This window comes from Falco punctatus (genome assembly GCF_963210335.1).
Source record: "Falco punctatus genome assembly, chromosome: 6".
NCBI classification, from domain to species: domain Eukaryota; kingdom Metazoa; phylum Chordata; class Aves; order Falconiformes; family Falconidae; genus Falco; species Falco punctatus.
Window position 1 is genome coordinate 24,024,415 of NC_137585.1, and position 20,736 is coordinate 24,045,150.

The following is a 20,736-nucleotide window of genomic DNA, read 5'->3' on the forward strand; positions in this document are numbered from 1 at the left end:
AGTAGTTAATGACTGATTTGTGTATGTTTGCCATCCTCTACCACCAGCAGAACTGAATAACACTGTAAATTCCCTGCTCCTTCCCTTCTGGGTATAGAAATTGTGACTGAGTTATGGAAATTTTAGTCTGTGGCCTAGTGTATTCAAGATTGGAGAAAATGAATCTCATGCCTGGTCAAATTTTGTTTTAATATAGATCTTTTCATAGAGATTTTTTTACACATGTTTTAATGTAGATGGGGGAAATGAAAATATTTCGATTTTTATTAATTACTGTAATGTAGTTGTGGTTAAACTTTTTATATCTGTTTTTTGTCTTGTATATTCTCCTCTCACCTCCAACTTTTAGCCTAACTCAGCAGGAACAATTCAAAGCACAGCAGGGCACGGGAACAGGACTGTCCCCAATGATAATGAATTCTGCTAATAACAAAGAAGTGGATATCTTACGGATGCTTACCAAGGCCAAAGATGAGTATACCAAGGTGAGACTTGCTGTCTATAAAAAGAGGACATTTCTTTTTGGTGATACTATGATACCAACTTGCTCACACTTTACATTTTAAAACATAAAAGGTTTCGGTTTAGTTTGTTTTTAAATAGTTTTACTCAAAGTGAAACTGATTTTGGACAGGGTGCTGTCATTCTGTGTAGAAGTGGCTGGTAGAAAAGTTTTGTCAGAATTTGGTTAAGATTCAAAAGAAATTAATGCTGTCAATGAAATCTTCTGAAAGGAGAATATGTATATGGTTGATTATTTATTGAATGCTAGCAGGTAAGAATAAGTATAAATTGGCTTGCATTTTGACCTGTGAAGCTCTTGTGCTTATTGAGTAGCCGCTGGAAGTTGTGTCTTCTGTCTGGGTGAAGTATTCAAACCTGCTAATAGTTTCTGTGGTTGTAGAAGTAACTTCCTTCAGAGAAGACCTTTAGCAGTGAAGTTACTGCTTTTAATTGTGGTTGTTAGCTACTTTCAAACACTAATGGCAGGAAATGAAAAGGTTGAAATGTAGCATGATTTCAGTCCATGTGCTGTTTTGGTCTTCTGAGGCTTCTAAATAAACAAGTAACTAATGGACTAATAACATTCTCTGTTATTGAGCAATCAAAAACATTTTACTTTGGGGAATAAAAATCTAATAATTTTAACTATTCATATATATGCTGCAAATTATTACAGAGCCTGCAGGTTCCTACTGCTGTTCCCTGTATTTTGTATGTGTTGTCATGCAATAGCAAAGCTCATAAGTGGTCTGAGTCTAGAAACATATATATCTTAACATAAGCAATTTAAGAAAGAAAAAGTTATTTTTCTGAAATGTGGCTACTAATAAGATCCTCAGAGAGGTAGTAGCAAACTATTTGAATTATGGTGAAATGTAGCACTTTTTGTTGTGGTATAGCTTTTTTTGAATCTTAGGATCTTCATATTTTCTGTAATAGGAATTTAATGTGTTATAGTGGGCAAACACCTTCAAAACCTGGTATCTTTTCTATGTTTTAATACTGAATCAGTATCTGGTCTTGGCATAAAGGAGTGTGATTTGAGATATTATGAAATATTTAAGCAGTTTGCATCAAATAACCTTAAAAATACTGTAAAAAGGAAAACTGGAGATTAGGCTGTCTTCAGATTCTGTGAGAAGGAGGTAATAGATCTAACAAAATTTACCTTCCATTTCTACATTAGCACAGAATAGCACACAGAAAATCAAGACAAATGAGAGGAAATTCTAGATCTGTTGTTTAAATAATAGGTTGGTGTTTTTTTTAATTTTCCCCCTGCAATTAAGATCTTTTGCAAATTTTCTTCTTACTTAATCTTTAATCTTTCTGCATTTAAGGGATCACTAAGGAAGTAACATGCAAAATTCCTCTTCATTTGGGAGATGAGTGCTAGGAGTATCTGACCTCTTAAGAACTGTAAAAGCTTTTTCTTGTTTCATTAGAAGTGTAAAATTAAGAAGGGTGTGATAAATAAAGGCAATGACCTTTTTTTTTTTTCGTATGTTAATGTCAATGTTTCAGAGCGGTCATGCTTTTTGCCTGCTTTATGATATCTACTTTCTTGCCAGAGTATGTCATACAACTTATAATGCTGATGTCAGCATCTGAAATCAGTTATGAAATATGGTGTTCTCCTTTTTGAATTCTGTGTGGTTTTGGAGAAAAAGGAGTGTTTGGAGTTTAAAGTATTTGGAGCTGTAGGATAAGAACATCAATTTTCAAAGCATCTGAGTAAATTTTGGTCAATTTTTTTAAGTCCTATGATGAGATTTATTTTTTAGAGTGTAACTAACTTGTAAGGGTATATCTTATTCCCTAATTAATTTACACTTTGAGAGGTTACATGTAAAATAAAATACAAAGGCCCACCCCTCCACCCCCTTTTTTTTTTAATGGAGCTTTGAGTTGCTAAAACATTAACGTATTTTTTGGAAAATTTACTACGTACGCACTTGCCTTTTCTTGATTTCTGGTAAGAAGAGGTGGTATTAGCTGGCTTCATAATGATAGCTAAGGAGATAAACAGTTGAAGAGCTGCTAGGGTACAGAACAAAGCATGATAAAACATGTTTCTCTTCAACCATTGTCCATGTCTTATACTAAAGACAAGCTCTGGATTTAGGTCTGTGCTGCACAGTTCTACAACATCTACCCATTAAATCTAACCACACCATCTTTGATCTATTTAAGTTCAGATTAGGTGGATGTCCTTTGTCTGGTTGATGTGCCCAGAATAACTGAAGCTTCCTTCTTCATTACTAAGGACACACAACCATTTGATAAGAACATCATTTCTGTCAGTAAGCAAGAATGGTCTCTGGACTTCTGTTTCTGTACTTTGACTACTTCTTCACTGCCTTTCAGCAAACTGTTCCAATGGCACTGTTCTGCCCAAACAGGAATATAGTTTCTAAGTTTTCAGGTGCTTTTCATTTAGCTGTGTGAAAGACTTGATAGTAGGATCCAGAAGGCCTAGCTTCCCTGAGGGCATTGTGCCATACTCAGCCTGGATGATGCAGAGCCTACGCTACTGTTCTTAAAAAGTCTGAATTGGTTCTGTGTGTCTCACTTAAGCAGGGCTCTGACTGGAAATCCTTGCTGGTGCTGCTCTTCTTTGAGACAGTTCTCGTCCTCCTTAGTTCCTTTCTTCTGCTGAGCACCTTGTACGCCTTCATGTGATGGTTCATTAATGTCATCGTGTGGCTGCTTTACATAGGCTAGGTAGAAATTCCCAGTTTCCAGGGCTTTTAGCTTTGCACTCGAGCTCTGACAACTTCAAAGTCCTTTTCATCACTTTCAGTATAGACATCTATCTGCAAAGCCCTTCTAAGTTCTATCAGGTCTTGGATGACCCTTCTTTCCTTCTAGCATCTCCTTGAACTTGGCAGGTCTCTGCAGCTCACATGTTTCAAAGTCAGGTTTTTGCTACAGAACATGAGATTGGGATGTGACATGGTATTTGCTTCAGGAGAACTGCAATACTGAGGTACTGTGCTTGTCCATTTGTTATTTGTGCTTGTCATTGTGTTTCCTTTGACGATGTCGAGTTCAGCTTAAGCTTGGTATTGGACAGGTAGACTGTGAAATCTGACAACACAGAGCAGTTGTTTGCCTCAGATGTCTCTGACTATACCAGACTTGCCTAAAACATCCTCAGTGATGATCTTGTTCCTTTTGATTGACATTGATCACTTATGTCTATTTTTTTCCCAGTGTTGCTTAGCCTTTCTTTGACTTGATCTTAGAACCTTTTGATTTCTTACTAATCTTTTGTAGGAGCATTGCTTTGAACAAGACACATGACTAAAGGACAGACCTGTGAAGCAAGATGTAGTAATCGTCAAGTGTTTTAGCTGATGACTATTCTTCTGGTTCTATCACTCAAGAGCATGGTGACATTTCTTTCATGTTGCTTGATGCTATTTCTTGATGATGGCATCTGATATCTTCTTTACCTGTCCACCTGACAATTGCTTAAAATGTCATTCTGGTGCTGCTAACTTACTCATCAGCAAGGCCATGCTACCCATCTGCCAAAATGACCTTATATTCTGAGCTCCAGTAGTTACAGATCCCTTTGAAATCATCACAAGATTTTTTACTCTTCGACATTCTTCTTTGTATTTGATACCAGCCTACTAGCTATGTTATCAAATCATGGGGATGATACCGAGACAGGTCAATGGCATTCTCTAATAGGCCTTTGTGTATGCTGCTGTTCATTTTGCTGAGGAGTTTGGTCTGAAAAACACTCATGTAGTGATAACTCCATTAGACTGTACTGCTTCTCACCTCATTTTTATAAGCTTAGTTCTGTGATCATGCAGAGTATGACAGTGGCATCTAAGGTACTCATGGTTTCTGACGAGTTCAGCCTATAAAAATACCCTGGGGAAATAATGGTATTACTCAAATTCTGCAGGACTTAACTGTGAAATATGCAAAGAGCATGCTATCCATCATGTTAAAGAAAAAAGTTTAAATATAGGCTTATATGTTTTTTGGCCAAAAAAAGCTATGCTGAAAAATAGCAACAAGAAAGAGGTATATTGAAGAAAAGTCAGCATCATTAGAAAGAAAACAGTTCGGGAGAAAAAAGCCATTTAATTTCACACATAATGGTGTGGTTTTGGTATGTGTAGTATCATGTAGGATCTGTCCAATCTAAAAAAGAAAATTATCTTTATTTGTTTTAGTATAGATCAGATAGGGGCTACAGGAAGCACTTACTTGGACTATGGAAAAAAAATAATCTGGTAATTAATTAGGTTAGATGCTTAGCTGTCCTTAAGTGAATGAGGGACAACATAAGTCACCAGTCAGAAACTCAGTGACAAAGTGATTAAGAATAATTCTGTCATTTGCCCTGGTGTATTTAAAGCTTAAAATTGATGAAGTTGCAGAAGGCTCCATACTAGGACATTGTTGAGAATCCATATGAACTGCCTGGAAATTATGAGAAAATAAAGCTTGTAGAGAACAACAAAAAAGTATGTTATTCAAATTCAACGTTAAACAGTGTGTAAGCTTGGAAGAACCTAAGAAAACAATTTTTTGAGCAGTGCATTGATAAATTTAACTCTGAGTTAATAAATGCAAAGGGAACTTTTCCGTAGTGTAAAAGCTTTAATAGATATTTTAGTGTTGTGGGTTGCCTAGTATTACTTCTTTCTGTTACGATTTTTTATAGCATTCCATTCATAACTATTTTAAATAATAATTGCTTGGCAAAACTGAAACTTCAGTTTCTGTTGAGTGCTTCCATTAATCAGACTTTGAATCACAGAAAAGGGATTTTAAACTAGCTTTAAAAGAAAACTGTTGTGCTTACGGTGAATAGTCTGTGGAATTAGTTCTTTATCTGAATTTTAGGACATCTTTAGTCATCAGCCTTGCACTGTGCTGTGAGATGGGTAGCAAGGCTCTGGATGAACGAGATACCACATTTTAGTAAAATTATTTCTTTGATTTTTATTTCTCCCCCTTTGCCCCGAGAGGGCAAAAAGTGTAGCTGAGTTAAATACAGTTTAAATATATTTACATGTTGAATGCAGCCCACTCAGATTAGCCATGAGGCACTTGCTACATGGTTTTATATTTAACTGAAATTCAGTTTTGCTGTGAAGCTCTGCATTACTGGCAAAGTCAGTACTTTGTTCTTCATGTTTTTTTCCAGTCTAGTGCTTGAGGAAGTTTCTCACATTATGCAGTAGGGGTATAGCAGGAAAGAAGAGGCAAAGTTCTTCAAACTGAATAGCTAACCACTTTATGGCATGATTGTCTGTGCATACTTTAAAGTTATTTCTAAGAGCACATTTGAAACAAAAATTGTCATACAATAGAAGAAAGCCAGGTACATGAGTGGAACTGCACTTGTACTTAGCAGGATCATGTCTTCAGAAATTCATTGCAGGAGTCCTTGACTGTCCGAACACCCACAAGATGTTTTTTCAGCAGAGACTCACAAAATCTTTGAGACCTCTGGAGATAATCTAGTCCAGCCTCCCTGTTTACAGCAGTATCAGCTAAAGTGGGTTGCTCAGGGCCCATGTTAAGTGAGATTTTAAATATCTCCATGGATGGAGACTCCACAGCTCTCTGGGCTACCAGTTCCAGCATTCAAACATCCTTAAAGTAAAAAAGTTTTTTTCTTAATTTTAAGCAAGATTTTGTATATTCTGGTTTTTGCCTTTTGCCTTGTCTTCACTGGACACCACTGAGAAGAGTCTGGCTCAGTCTTGTTTACTTCTTCCTATCGGGTATTTATACATGTTGATATTATACCCTGAGCCTTCTCTTCTGGAGACTTAAGCCTCTCCTTGCTTGACAGGTGCTTAAATCAGCTTCATAGAATTCCAATGAAATCACTCATGTGTGTTTGCATCTTTCTTGTGCTGGGAAGCTGTCCTGGTTTTGGCTGAGTTAGGGTTAATTTTCTTTTTAGTAGCTGGTACAGTGCTGTGTTTTGGATTTAGTATGAGAACAATGTTGATAACATACTGATGTTTTCAGTTGTTGCTAAGTGATGTTAACATTAAGTCAAGGAGGTTTCAGTTTCTCAGGCCCTGCCAGCAAAAAAACTGGAGGGGCACAAGAAATTGGGAGGGGACACAGCCAGGACAGCTAACCTGAACTAGCCCAAGGGACATTCCATACCATAGAATGTCATGCTCAGTATATAAAGCTGGGGGAAGAAGAAGGAAGGGGGACACATTCAGAGTTACTGCATCTGTCTTCCCAAGTAACCATTACACGTGATGGATCCCTGCTTTCCTGGCGATGGCCAAACAGCTGCCTGCCCATGGGAAGTGGTGAATGAATTCCTCATTTTGCTTTGCTTGTGTGTGTGTGGGGTTTGCTTTACTTATTGAACTACCTTTATCTCAACCCATGAGTTTTCTCACTTTTCTCATTCTTTCCCCCATCCTGATGCATGGGGAGCGAGCGGCAGCTCTGTGGTGCTTAGTTGCCAGCTGCAGTTAAGCCATGACAGTTGCCCAGAACTGGACCTAGCACTGCAGTGCTCAGTAGAAGTGTCTAACCAGTGGTCTCACCAGTGCTCAGTAGAAGTGAAGGATCACCTCCCTTGATCAGCTGGCAATGCTCTGCCAGGCAATGTAACCCAGGATGCTGTTAGCCTTCTTTTGCCGCAGGGGCATGTTGCTGATTCGTATTCAGCTTCTTGTCCACCCAGGTCTGTTTCTGCAAAGCTGTTCTTCAGTTGGTCAGCAGCAGTTGGTCGGCCTGTACTGCAAGGGGTTATTCTTCCTCAGTTTCCCTTTGCTGAACTTCATGTTCCTGTCAGCTGGTTTCTCCAGCCTGTCAGGGTCTCTGCGGCAGCAGAACCATCTAGTCTATTAACTACACATTCTTGTTTTATATTGTCTGCAAGCCTGCTCTGTCCCATCATTCAGGTCATTAATGAAGATGTTAAACAGTATTGACCTCAATGTCAAGCCCAGGGGTACACCACTAGTGACTGGCTTCCAGTTGGACTTCACGCCAACAATATACTGAGTCCAGCAGATCAGACGGTTTTCTGTCCACCTCACTGTCCACTTACCTAGTCTGCATTTCATCGGTTTGTCTTTGACAGTGTTATGGGAGGCAGTGTCAAAAGCTCTGCAAAAGTCAAGGTAAACAATATCCACTGCTTTTCCATCATACACTGAGCCAGTCATCTAACTGTAAAAAGCTACGGGGTTGAGCAAGCAAGGTCTCCCTGTTATAAATTCATGCTGGCTACTCCCAATCACTTTCATATCCTTAATATGTCTAGAAATGGTGTCCATTAGAAAGCCATTTGTTTCATCACTCTCCCAGTTGTCAAGTTGAGGCAAACAGGCCTGAAGTTCCCTAAATCCTCTTTCTTGCCCTTCTTGAAGGTGGTACTGGTACTGACATTTGTTTTCTTCCAGTCCTTGGGAACCTCCCGCAGTTGCCATTACCTTTAAAAATAGTGGTTTCACAGTGACAGAAGCAACTCTCTCTGCTCTTATGAGTGCATCCAGTCTGGTCCCATGGATTTGTACGTCCACTTTGCTTACATGCTCCCTAACCTGATCCTCCCCTACCAAGGGTAAGTCTTCATCACTCCAGACTGTCCCACCAGCCTCAAGGGCCCGGGATTCATGAGGACCAGTGTTGCAAAGGCGGCACTGAGTACCTCCTAGAGTCCCTTGAATCCCTTTGAGAATTCAAGTTGTGTTTTACTGATCAGCCCTGGAACCAATGTGTCTTTGTTCACTGTTGTGGTGGGTGCCAGAAATTGATTAAATGATCAGTTTTGTATATTTGAGAGTGGGGGTTATTTTCTCACCTAACACATTTTCATCCTAAGGAGTTTATCTCAGAAGGTTCTGGAAAGGACACAGACATTGTCATAATTGCACAGCAGTTGGCTCTTGCTGTGTGTCCATATGGCAGTCTGTTCGGTCCAGAGTTCTGTCCCCCGTATTACACGAGACTGGGCTCTTTGGAGGAAAGAATGAGAAACCCAAACTGATCATTCCCTACCCAGCCATTAGTCCTGCAGCATAAAACATAGAGCCCATCAAATTCAGGTAATTAACTATGAATATTCTTGTTAGATAGGATTAACTTTTTGTTAGATAATTCTTTAAAAATTCTTCCCAGTTTCTTGGTTTCAATTGTATCGAGCAACAATGACTTCCAATATACTGTTTCCTTTGTATTCCTTGTATACCCAATACTTTTTTAGTTTCATTAACTGTATTCTTGGGTTTTGTACAATGTAAATAAGACCATCTTATTCACATTTTCGTATTCCATTCATTATTTCTCTTTTGTGCTGCATTTTCTGTGTTTTTTCTGAATTAAGTCATGCCCTTCTCTCTTCATATATCAGTCATTTCATGTCCCTGATCACTTCTAGTCATCTGTCTCTGCCCATTTTATTTATAAATACTGTTATTAATCCTGTCATATTTAATAAGAAAACATACTGATTCTACAAATTGATTAAATCTTTAATTATTTTTCTGTGCGGGTATATGCATCCTCCACATTCCTACAATGTGGAATATTTATGTAAGAGAGTGAGTTATAATTGCAATTTTTAACAAAAAGCATTTAAAATGTTCTTTATGGGCACATTAATCCTTCATGTATCTAAACTACTTCTAGCTGCCTACTGATGCAGGAAAAGCACGTCTGTGGCTTGGTTTATAAGGTGCTTTTTAAAAATGATTTTATGGGTTTTTAAGTGTGGGAAAAGCAGAAGATAGAAAACTGGGATTTAAATTAGAGGGAAGCCTCATACTTGGGAAATCTTGAAATCAAGTGGACATGTGCTTTGTCGTTTTAGAAAATTACGTTGCAGTTGTTACAGTTCTGACAGCAGCATAGTATTTCATAATCAGTGCTCGAGGTAGTATTTTTGGTTGTTGAATACCTGGCTATGCCTGTATTTTACTATAGTGGAGAACTAAGGGAAAAGATACTGTTACACTTACTAAAAAATATTTATTTTCTGTTGCAGTGCAAGACCTGCTCAGAGCCAAAACAAATAACCAGCTCCTCAGCAATCTATAACAACCCCAACCTAATCAAACCAATTCCAGTGAAGCCTAGTGAAAATCAGCATCAACGAGTATCTCAGCAAAGCAAGGTAAAATGTTTTGTGTGTTTTCTGACTAGTGCTGCTGTGATTGAGTAACTGTGTAGGAATATTTGAGTCGGAAGGTCAGTGCAAGAATTGGTGGTGGAACCACTGTAAGGAATGATTTTAAATGCAAAACTAATCTGTTGTATAAAAAGCTCCACAACCCCCACCATATGATGTGGGAGCATTTAAATTACAGGCCTACTATCCTGATGCAACAAAGAAATACTTCTCTCTCAAATTTCAGATGTTGCTTTGGTTGCAAGCTGGTCTAGTCAATTACTGCACCACAGTTTTTGTGTCCCTTTTTTAAGGTGAATTGAGTTAATCTAAATAAAGAAATGTCTCTTGATATATTTTCAAGCTAAATCACACTGCAAAATCCTAAAAGCTGAATTCAGCTGTGACAGGGAGATGCACAATAAGTGGCCCTACTTCATATGTGGGGAGATTTCTCTTACTAACATTGTACTGATGACTGAAAGGGAAGATGCTTTTTCTTGGTATTTAAAGTGTTTCAGATTCACTGTTCCCACATTAGCAGCTTGAGAACTCTCTTCTTGCCCTTCCTATGTGACAAAACTATTAAAAATCCTCTTGGGAGAAAAGAGCATAGCAGTTTTCTCAGCTTTTCTTTGGATACTGCTGGCTTAATATTGTCGCCACTTAATGTAACTTATGCGTGAGGAAGCTACGTTTACTTTTTTCTTTTGTCTCCTCACAGAACGTGGATCCTGAACCACAGCACTTGTCTTTGACAGCACTGTTTGGAAAACAAGAAAAGCCGGATGTCTCAGAACCACTTAATAAGCAGCATCAAGAGAATCTTCCTGTTAGGCAGGGTGTGGTACGTTCCCTGTCCTATGAAGAACCCAGCAGGCATTCACCCTCTGCCGAGAAACAACTTTGCCCCGCCATTCAGAAGCTTATGGTGCGTGGGACAGACCTTCATCCACTTGCTGAGTTTCCTGAGAACCGACTCTGTGAAAATGGCAATATCCACCCTGTGGGTGAGACTTTCACTGGACTCTTCCAACCTGTGACTTCTCATGGTATTGCAACATCTCATGTAGTTCAGGATACTGCTGGCGCTCAGAGCTTATTACAGAAGTTACAGAGTCAGTCAGGGTCAGTGACTAAAATGGACCCCAGCACAACAGGATCTGTGAACTCGACAGCTTCAGTGTTCAGCAGGACTCCTGCTGCTGTTGGAGCACCAGCAGCAACAGTAAATAATATGAGCCAGCCACCTTTGGTATATTTCAATGGTTCCCTACCAAGCCAGACTTTAGACTCTCAGACACTTGGTAAAGAACAATCCAAACTTCCTAGACAGCCACTTTCTCTCTTGGGCAATCAAGCAGCCAATTCTGGGGTGATTTCACCTCAAGAGTTACTGAAAAAACTCCACATAGTGCAACAAGAACAACAGTTACATGTATCCAGCAGACCAACCTTGGCAGCTAAGTTTCCGGTTGTTACTCAGAATACCAGTCCGCTGAAACCATTGGATTCCTGGATAGAAAAGGCACCAGGTACAGAAAAACAGAGCGCTCTCTTTCAGGTAAATGGGAAACCGCAACATTTAAAATAAATAAAAATATAGCAATCTTTTGAACTTGGTGTTTTGTAAGGTTACTGTGTTTAATTTTGTCCAGTATATTCTTGTTACTCTCTTACTACATGTTGCACATCATTCATTCTGCAGGTGGTGATTTAACAACATCAAGTAAGTTCTAATTTACCAAGCTGTGATACTGTAAATGCTGAAGACTGTATCACTTGCACATCAGTAATGACCACAAATACTGCAGTCTTGGTGAAAAGTCATGTAGTTTTCAGTTGCTTGGTCTCAGGCTGTTGGGTATAATTGCTGGTTACAGAGTGTAATATGTTGGGTTTAATAATTTTTCTCACAAAACTAGTTGTAGCTTTCTTTGTGCAGGTATGCATCCCTTTGTATGCCAGTTGTTGAAGGTTCTTAAAAGGTCGCTTATTTTCAAACAGCAGTTTTTTAAAGTATTTGTGTATCAGTGAATTAACTATCTTGTACCATAGCTACTACTTCTAGCTATTCATTAGCTATTTTTTTGTTTGCTATGTATTATTCTGAAAAAAGGACTTGTGCCAAAAAAAACCCAAACCCCTTAATTCTGATGATGATAACCCTAAAAGTCAGACTGTACCTTATAAAATTCAGGAGATGTCAAGAGACCAGAGACTGGGTCTCTGGTGACTGTTGTTTTCTGTTCTTTGGAAAAGCTTCACATGTAATTACAAAATGCCCCATCCTGGACAACTAGTGTCTTTGTTCACAACTTTATTTTCTGTAGGATCTTCTACATCTGAATGTCTTTAAATGTCTTGTTTGGGATGCATCTAAGCCCCTTTTAACATCCTTTGTTATGGACAGACTGTCCACAAGACTTGTGTTGTATGGGAGTCTGACCTTGTACTGGAGTCTAGAAGTTATTTATCCAAATGAAAAAGCATTAGCTTTTTATTGTAAAGTTCAAAAGCTGCTTTTCTTTTGCAACTTCTTAAAAACCTGAATGAAAGACTACAGAATACTTCAGCATGCTCCAAGAATCCTCCTTATTCTAAAAAGTTATCCTACATGTGAAGAGGCCAAAACAGTCATTTAACAACTAAGGGCCACATCTGTGACTAAAACTGTGACAGGTCAAGATTTCTAATTCCATGAGAGAGGTCACAAGAAGATTAATTTGATATAGCAAATAACCATCATTATTTTTACTCTTTTAATTAAAGCAGCATGACTTTGAATGTGTGTGAAAGTTTTTGGGGGATTAGTCACTGAAATTATTCAGGATCAGTTGCTTACAGATGGTGCTCTGACTTTCCAGTGGAGTGCTAATGAATAAAAAGAGGATCCAGAGTCACAAAATTTACTTCTGTTTTCACTGGGAATGGAACTCGCCTGTTATAAATGAAAGGAATTATCTGATTCACTGGTACATGTACCGATAGTGTGGAGGCATAAAACATTCCTACTTTGAAGGTGGAAGTGAAACGAGACAGGGGCCAGGCTATACATTGTTAAGTCAGCATCCATAAATAAAAAATGGCAAGTATGCTGATATATTTTCAGATTAAAAATACATATAGATGCTGATATGGCTAATGACTTAGTATCTGAGTTTATCTGAAAAAAATTATGCCAGCATTAGTTGCAATATGGAATGGGAATTACTGAGGTCTGACATAATGCAATTTCAGTAATTTTACTGCTTGAGTACAAACAGAACAATAGCTGGTGAGAAGAGAAGAATCTTCACTGTAATGAGTCTCATTCGCTGCATTCACTGTGATTATTGCTGCAAGTTTGCTTTAAAAGAAAAAAAAAAAAAAAAAAAAAAAAAAAAAGCAGGAGACTCTGAGTCTCACTTTGCATGGCCATGAGCAGACCAGGTAGATTGAGACTGCCTGGGAGCGGCTTCAGGGACTGACACAGCCACAGCTGCTATCAAAACAGTATTAGATGCAGTTCTTCTGACACATTTAGTATTGCTTATGAGGTTTAATACATAGAGTAACAATTATAACAAAAGTATGACTAATTGTTGTTTAGGAGACCTAAAGCTCTGCAGTCTGTAAGGAATGGCCTCTTTTCACATGCAGCAGATTGCCAAAAAAGAAAAAAAAAGGGGGGGGGGGGGGGGCGGGGGGAGGCAGAAAATGTATAATCAAGCCTGTATTCCTGTAGAATGCCATGAATTAGCCACATGAAATATGCCTACTTTAGAGGGGGGGGGGGGGGAGGGAAAATAAAAATTTGAAACAACTTTTAAAACCGATGTTGATCTTTTTATAATACCATCCTTGCTGTAGACCAGAGGCTTTAAGATCTGCGGTGCCTGCAGACAGACATTCGAGTGAAATTGCATTGGCACTAATATATTTGCACATGCTCATGCAAAATTGATCAAAGCAGATTCTGACATATGCAGCAAAAGGTTTGTTCTTATAATTATTTATCTTTTGATACTGCATCTTCAATTCAGCATAGAGAGAAAGAAAATTCTAAAAAGTCTGACAGGAGTAGAGAGGTATCTGGACAGTGTCCGTTGTTGAAAAGATCATATTAAAGGAACACCCTAAATCCATCAGCAGCACTAAGAAAATGAAAGCAACAATCTTTTCCACAATTGACACATTACAAGTCCAAGTTTAAATTGGCTTCTGCTGCATCTCCATATGGTGTAAAAGAACTGTGATCTCCCACATGGAAAGGAAGAGACCAGTTACAAAAAAAAAAGGGGGGGGGGGGGGGGGCGGGGCGGAGAGGATCAAAAAAGCAAAAGCTGAAGAATAATACTCGGAAGCATTCAGTCTGGTCTGGTGCCAGCCCTATTCTGTGAAGTATTCCTTATGCAGACAGTGAGTAACGTGTGCTTAAGGTGCAATAAAAAAGCATTAATCTGCAGTGGGCTTTTAAGCATATGCTTAGTATTAGGCATGACTTACCCTGATTATAGATACATGCATGCTTAAGTGTTTATGTTAATCAGAATTATGGTTTTAAAAGTGCTTACAATAACCTTGACACAAATTTATCTTTTCTTTGGAAGGCCATGTATCTTGCCTCCCATTTTTCTCATTTCTTGGAGCATTTTCCATCAATAACGTATTTTGTACATAGTGTTACGTCTTCTGCATATGTGCATGGTACCTAGTATGAGCATCACACCATTACCTCTCAATTGTCCTGACTGCAGTTTCTGCATGAGATTGTAAAAATGCACAAGAGGAATGCAGATAGGTACATTAAATTTGTTTTGAAAAGTAATTTAAGATTCTGTAGTTAAACAACATTTAAAAATGCTGAATTAAACTTGAAAGATAAAGTAATGTTAGCATTGTAGCCAGCTTTATTTTAATATAACTGTCTTTAAAGTTCCTGAACAATTCTTAGTTTAAATGTGCTCAGTTTTGAGTAATGCCATGAAAAACAGAGGCCCACAGCACTCACCGGGTGCTGATGTTCCAGAGGAGCACTTGATGCATGTGGGATTCTGCATGCGTAGGAAGCAAGAATGGCTGCCAGTTTGCATTACAGAAGATCCAGTGCATTCCTTAGTTCATGGTGTTATGTGAATTTGCCAGCTATCACGTTCTTTAGCTGCCAGCAGCCACGCAGAATATCAAACAGATATCTTGGTGAGCATTTGTGCTGCAGAGAAGGAATACTATATGCTGCAACAATTATTTTGCACATTTTTCCTTGTGTTCTTTCTTCATTGCTGCACCACTGACGGTAGACTCCTACTCTGTTATTAGTGACTCAGAGATTTAAGTGTTGACCTGATAAAGCTGAAGGTAGTACAGTACAGGCTGGATGAACAAGCAACTCAGATTAGATTCTGTGGAAAAGAAGTTGATTAACAGAATTTTGGAAGGGCTTGTTATGTCTGCTGAGAAATTACTCAAAGCTAAAAGATTTCCCCAAAGGCTATTAATGTCCCTGCAGAGCATTTTTAGTGCTTTCAGCAAAAGCATGGTGTTATAGGAATTGCACTAGTAATGCCAAGATCAGCATCCCATTTTCTGGTGAGTGTTAGTTGTCCCAGTGACTGAAGGTGATCGAGCTAAATCTAAAATGAAATCTGCCTGTATGTTTTTTTTTAAAAAATGTTGTTTATGTAAAAGTTTGTTAAATGGCAGAAGCTTTGAGCATGAGCTGTTAGCAAAAAATACATTTTCATTTTTGCCTACAGAAACAAATGCTATGCACTGAAAAAAATGATACATATATTTTCTACTCTTCTTCTGACACATTCATTTTGCAGTAACCTGTATATATTAGCTGTGTCACCAGTAGATGGCAATATTGCTTGTTCCATATAGTTCCCATATGCTTGGCAAGTCCTACCAAAAAGCTGTGTCTGTCCAGAGAAAACAAGTAATTTTTTGTATGTCTTTTAAACCACAACATGTCTACATGTTTGACAGTAGTAACTGTATATTATTAGGAGCACAGTTTGTCTCAGGTTTTGTTTATTTTCCTTGGACTCTAGAGAGAAATGTCTTTTGATTTTGAAGGACGTGTCATCTAGGTCTTTGACCTAGTCTGTCATAGATTCAGCTACATTAGTGAGACCGTTTATCTCTTCCAGCTGCTCACCACCATCCCTTTGCTGGAGGTTCCAGCTCTTGGAGAGCAGTTTGTATATGCATTTTTTAAATCACATTAGGAAGAATCATCTCGTTTAAGCTAACCCTGCCAGTTTTCCTTGAGGTAGAGAAGGAGTTACTTCATCTGCATGGATGAATAGAGCAGAAGCATTGTACTAAGTGTGTGGAGCTGGTCAGTCTTCCACAGACAGGAAAACAACCTTCTCACTTACAGGAGAACATCTGTACACAGTCTGAAGGTCTCGTTCCACAGAGGGATGTCACTTTGGACTTACATTGGTTTTCTTCTAAAATGAACATTGTTTTTTCAAGCATAGGTGCACAAACATATGCACTACCTTACTGTTTGAAGCAAACCTGCAATGAGTTAGGAATACCTTAACTCATTCATGAGCTTTTAACACAGACCTGATGATTGCTGTTAGGATTACATGCCATGGGGCAGGGAAAAAGCTGTAGGTCAAGAGTTTGGTTTTCAAGTAGTACTCTATATATGAGAAACAATATTTACCTAAAAAGTGAACTGGGAGGTTTTTGCATTAGGTGCACATTGCATACTTTCTAATATCTATGAGTCTTTCCTGACCCCTGGTCTTTCTGCTTCCTTAAATTTTGTATAAAACAGCATGAGATCTCAGTCCTCTTTGTTTCTTTCTTTTTCTCTTTGTATTGCAGTCTAACTAACATTGTTCAGAAATGTCTTGGGTAGAACAATCATAACTGGGAGTGAGACGAGCTACAAAAAATATGAATGTTCTTTAACATTAAACTACTTCAGTTTGCATACCTAGGAGATAAACCTTAGAGGTTTATTCTTAATTTATTTTTTTCTTCAAAACTGAAATGTAACCCAGAACACAGAGTGATGGGATTTAGTAGCCTTTCACCTTCATACAGCAGCAATAAATCATGCTCCAGTCCAAAAGAGAGGAGCTTTGGTGACTCATAACAATTCCTTTGAATGTTCTGTTGTTTGAAAAAAAAAATCAGATACTTGAATAGCGAGGAGATGGCTGATTAAGGATTAAGATTTATCAATAGAATTACCTGGACAGAGCTCTAATATCAGCAAACTGAGTGAATAAACTTTCTATTATGTTGTATATTATTTCTGATGGTATTTGCTAGTCCTTCATGTTTTGCAGTTCTAAGATGCATTGTGAAATTTAAAAGTAAAAGTTCTTTTGACACATCTTTGCAGGTTGGCATGGATATGATACTGAGAGAACTTGCAGAACTACTGCAGCATCAAGGTTTTCCTTCTCTTTGAGGGCCTTTTTGATTTTGTCAGCTGCATGTTGGTTAGGAGTCAGTTCTGTTGCTGACGGTGCCACCAGCACACTGTGGCTGTTCAGATCTTTTCCTTCCCCTCTCCTTAAGGAAAATGAGAAGTAAAAAATATATACACATATATATTTATAAAGTAATTTGGAAGTTATAATTGGAAAATACTTTCTAGTATTAGGTATAAAGATTGTCTTTAATAGTGATATTTGCATGTAAGTATATTCTCAAAGATTAGACTTAATGACTTACTGTCCCCATGTAGAAGACTTAACAGCTGCATTCTTTAAGACTGCTGATACGTAATTGTAGTCTGATTTCTGTAATAAAATGCTCTTGTCCTAAGATCATTTGCCTATCTGACTTAATCAGACTTGAATCCGTTGCTGCAATCTCAGTTTGGGTGGAAGACCTTTTTATCTGGATTATGTAGGTGGTCCTGAGCTGGAGTTTCACGTAACTGTATGAATTTCCAGCAGTCTCTGTACATGTTGCCAATCAATTGTTCTGCAGCCTTCATCATTTTTATTCCCATAGATTTAAGTAGATAGGTTTAATTGATGACTTCATTTTTATATGAACAGGTAATCTCACCTCAACGCATTCCTGCCACTGTGACTCCTACCTTGTTGATGTCCCCAATGGTGTTCACTCAGTCTACACCGGCTCCACCAAAAGCAAATGAAAGTGGGCGGTTAGCAGGAGCAAGCCAAGAACCTGCTGCTAGCTCAGCTAGCCTTCTTCTGCCATTGCAAACCCCTGAGCCATCTGCGGTCAACAGCAGCTCAATGACAAAGATGCAGCTGCAGGAAACACTTCTGCACCTGATCCAGGTAAAGCACTAAGAATTCTACTTTGCCTAAAATCCTGGTTCCCATTTTGATATAAGCACCCTATAATCAGTTGCATCTGTCTGTCTAGAGGCCAAATGAATAATAAAAATACACGTTAGAGGTTGTGCTGCTTACGGCTGCATGTTAACAGAGCACTATGGGATAGACTGGGGATGTGATAGCCTCTCACACTACTGGCTTGACTGCATTTTGATTAATGCATCTGATTCTGGGGTTCGGGAAGGATAATGAATTTGATGGAAAAGAACAAAGATGACTGAAAGCTTCATAAGGTTGGCCTATAAGCCAGAGAGATATCTATTATATTTTTAGCTAAGGCTAAATAATGGGTGATTATCCTGGCTGCCAAATATTTCAGAGACACATGTTAGGAGTAAGAGGAATTCAGACAGGAAATTAAAATTGCAGAATAACTGTGAGCAACTTTAAAATATGGGTTAGATAACCTAAAAATATACTAGTTTGGTGTATGCAATGTAATTCTCTAGTTAAAATGCCAAAATTCCTTTTGCTGCAGTTTTTCAGGTTTAAATGTGACAAAGCATTAACATTATGTATGAGATGATTGTTTACTGCTCTGGGATGATATGAGTGATGATGAATATTTTTTTCCTTAACTTGCCATGTGATGAATATCTGAACAGTAGAAGTTGAGGAGAGATTATATAACTAAAGACCTGGCTATAAAGCACAAGGAATAGATGCAGAGGTTTAAGGATCCAATTTGTAGGCCAAAACTATGTGCATGTGTGGCTTTGGAGTAAAAATAAAAGTAATTATTAGAATGTTAAAGCTACCTAAAATGTGATTTAAGTTATAGACCCGGAAAAAAATACAATCTTTAACAAATCAGAGGCTTTTCTCATTTTACCCCATATTTTTAGATTGGGATTAAAAAATAAAATACCACATTATCCTGTCTTTACATACTTGGAGTATCTGGATAGTTGCAAATCCATATATGAAATGAAAAAGGAAACTAGTCAAGGAAAATTGAATATTATCCTCTGAAACTTACTTGTAAAATATGTATTTGACCCTGCTGTTTTTGGTGGCAGTTACCCGGAAATTATTTTCTGCCAATTTCTTACCTGTTATTTTCCATTATATAAAACTACAACCTCAGATGCTCCTGATTTTCCTCAAATAGTATCTTGATTTTAATTACACTCATATGTTTATGTGAGCTACTTAGGACATCTTTCTTAATGTGGGTTGACCCATTCTTGCAAAACGATCCTCAGAAGGAAAAAGTTAAACAAGCATCAGAGCCAAAGGAGCAGCATCAGTCAGGAGCATTAAGTCTAAAAGAGCTAAACAAGATGCAAGGATATGCCTACGCAGGATTTAGTACAGGATAAAAACCCAGGGTGTTTCACTGTTCCTTCAGATGTACTTGGAATTATCACTGACCTAATAGAGGAAACTACTGAAGGAAATCCCTAGGTAAATGAGGGCAAAGAGCAGAAATTACAGGGTTGTATCATCACCACACTATCATGCAAGAGTAGTGGATGCAAATTAAATCCACTGTGAGTTTGGGAAATCTGTTTTCTGTGTGCTCATTACTTCTTATAGAGATACAGTCGTGTTTGCTGCAGTAAAGTTTATATTCATGTCCAGTTCTTCTAAGACTACTAGCAAGTCTTGGAAATAATACATATATTCGGTAAAGGAAATCACCTTCCTGTTGCTCACTTTTTAAAATACAGTAAGGTTGAAAAACACCTGGTCCATGAAATGAAGAAACCTTGTAATGTCTTTACCCAAAACGCCTGTTATGCACTAACAATTATCTGTTTTGTTTTGCAGAATGACGACAACTTCTTAAATATTATTTATGAAGCATATCTCTTCAGTGTGAGAAAGGCAGCTATGAAAAAGTCTATGTGAAAGATGATTTTAAAATTCAATTTCTATTGCCTCCTGAACTCCATGAAAAAGGTTTCACATTTTTCAAGTACGTTTATGTTTAAAGAAATGAATGGTCTTAAGCGTTTTGCATACACATAGATTTTGCTTGTTGGCAAGTACATGCTGTATTGAGACAGAAGTGAGCGGGAATGGATTGTGCCTTTAGGGAGGGGAGCGTCATGATACTGAAGACTTAATCACAAAATATCTTAAATTATTTTTCTTATATTTTTCCATACCTAGCATTGGTTTCCCTGCGTAAGGACTCACTTCTCAGAATTCAGTTTCCTTTTTTACTTGCAGCGTGGTTATTCATTGTCTAGGTATTTGTCATGGATTTTCTCTGGAACGTCATACCCAGGTGGCCCGGTGAACGTGGCCACCTCTGACCACATGGTGGCAATGTGGGACCGGGTTTAGGAACGGGAAGATCCGGGTGACATCTGGGAAGGGAAAGTCTTGAGAAGACTGATGCATCATCGTGCTTAGTTGTCGGCAAAGCAGTTTAGACGAAATGTCATGACTTCCCCCAAATTTTTGTAGAAAAATCTTTTTCTATTTTAACAAGAATTTTTTTAGCTAGCTGTAGAAGCGGGACGCTGCAGGTGTTTTGAGGAAAGGGGCAGGGAGGGAGGGGGTGGTGTTTGTGAATGTACTTGCTCTCAGTGTAGCTCTGGGGTGGCATTGGATTCATGTTTCTATTATTCCAGATCCAATCTGCATTATTACAAGCAATGTACAACTTTGTTAAGGGGAAAGCTACCTGGTGTAAAAGTCCTATTAAATTTTTTTTAGTGTGTTCCTGGAGCACAGTGATTTCATTGATCCATTTCTACAGAAAATAAAATGAATAATCCCTACTATGTGCTGATTTCATTTTATTGTACCATGGACTAT

At 38.2% G+C, this 20,736-nt stretch overlaps 1 protein-coding gene across 1 annotated transcript in view; it reads left to right on the plus strand.

Annotated features, from left to right (window-relative positions):
- Positions 1-20,702, plus strand: part of DCP1B (decapping mRNA 1B) — a 55,881-nt gene extending 35,179 nt beyond the window's left edge. The window contains exons 5-9 of the mRNA XM_080391552.1: positions 350-485; positions 9,509-9,637; positions 10,356-11,195; positions 17,656-17,904; positions 19,738-20,702. Coding sequence (XP_080247678.1) covers positions 350-485; positions 9,509-9,637; positions 10,356-11,195; positions 17,656-17,904; positions 19,738-19,818 — 1,435 coding nt within the window. The 3' untranslated portion in view covers positions 19,819-20,702. The remainder of the gene's footprint in view (positions 1-349; positions 486-9,508; positions 9,638-10,355; positions 11,196-17,655; positions 17,905-19,737) is intronic.
- The last annotated feature ends 34 nt before the right edge of the window (positions 20,703-20,736 follow it).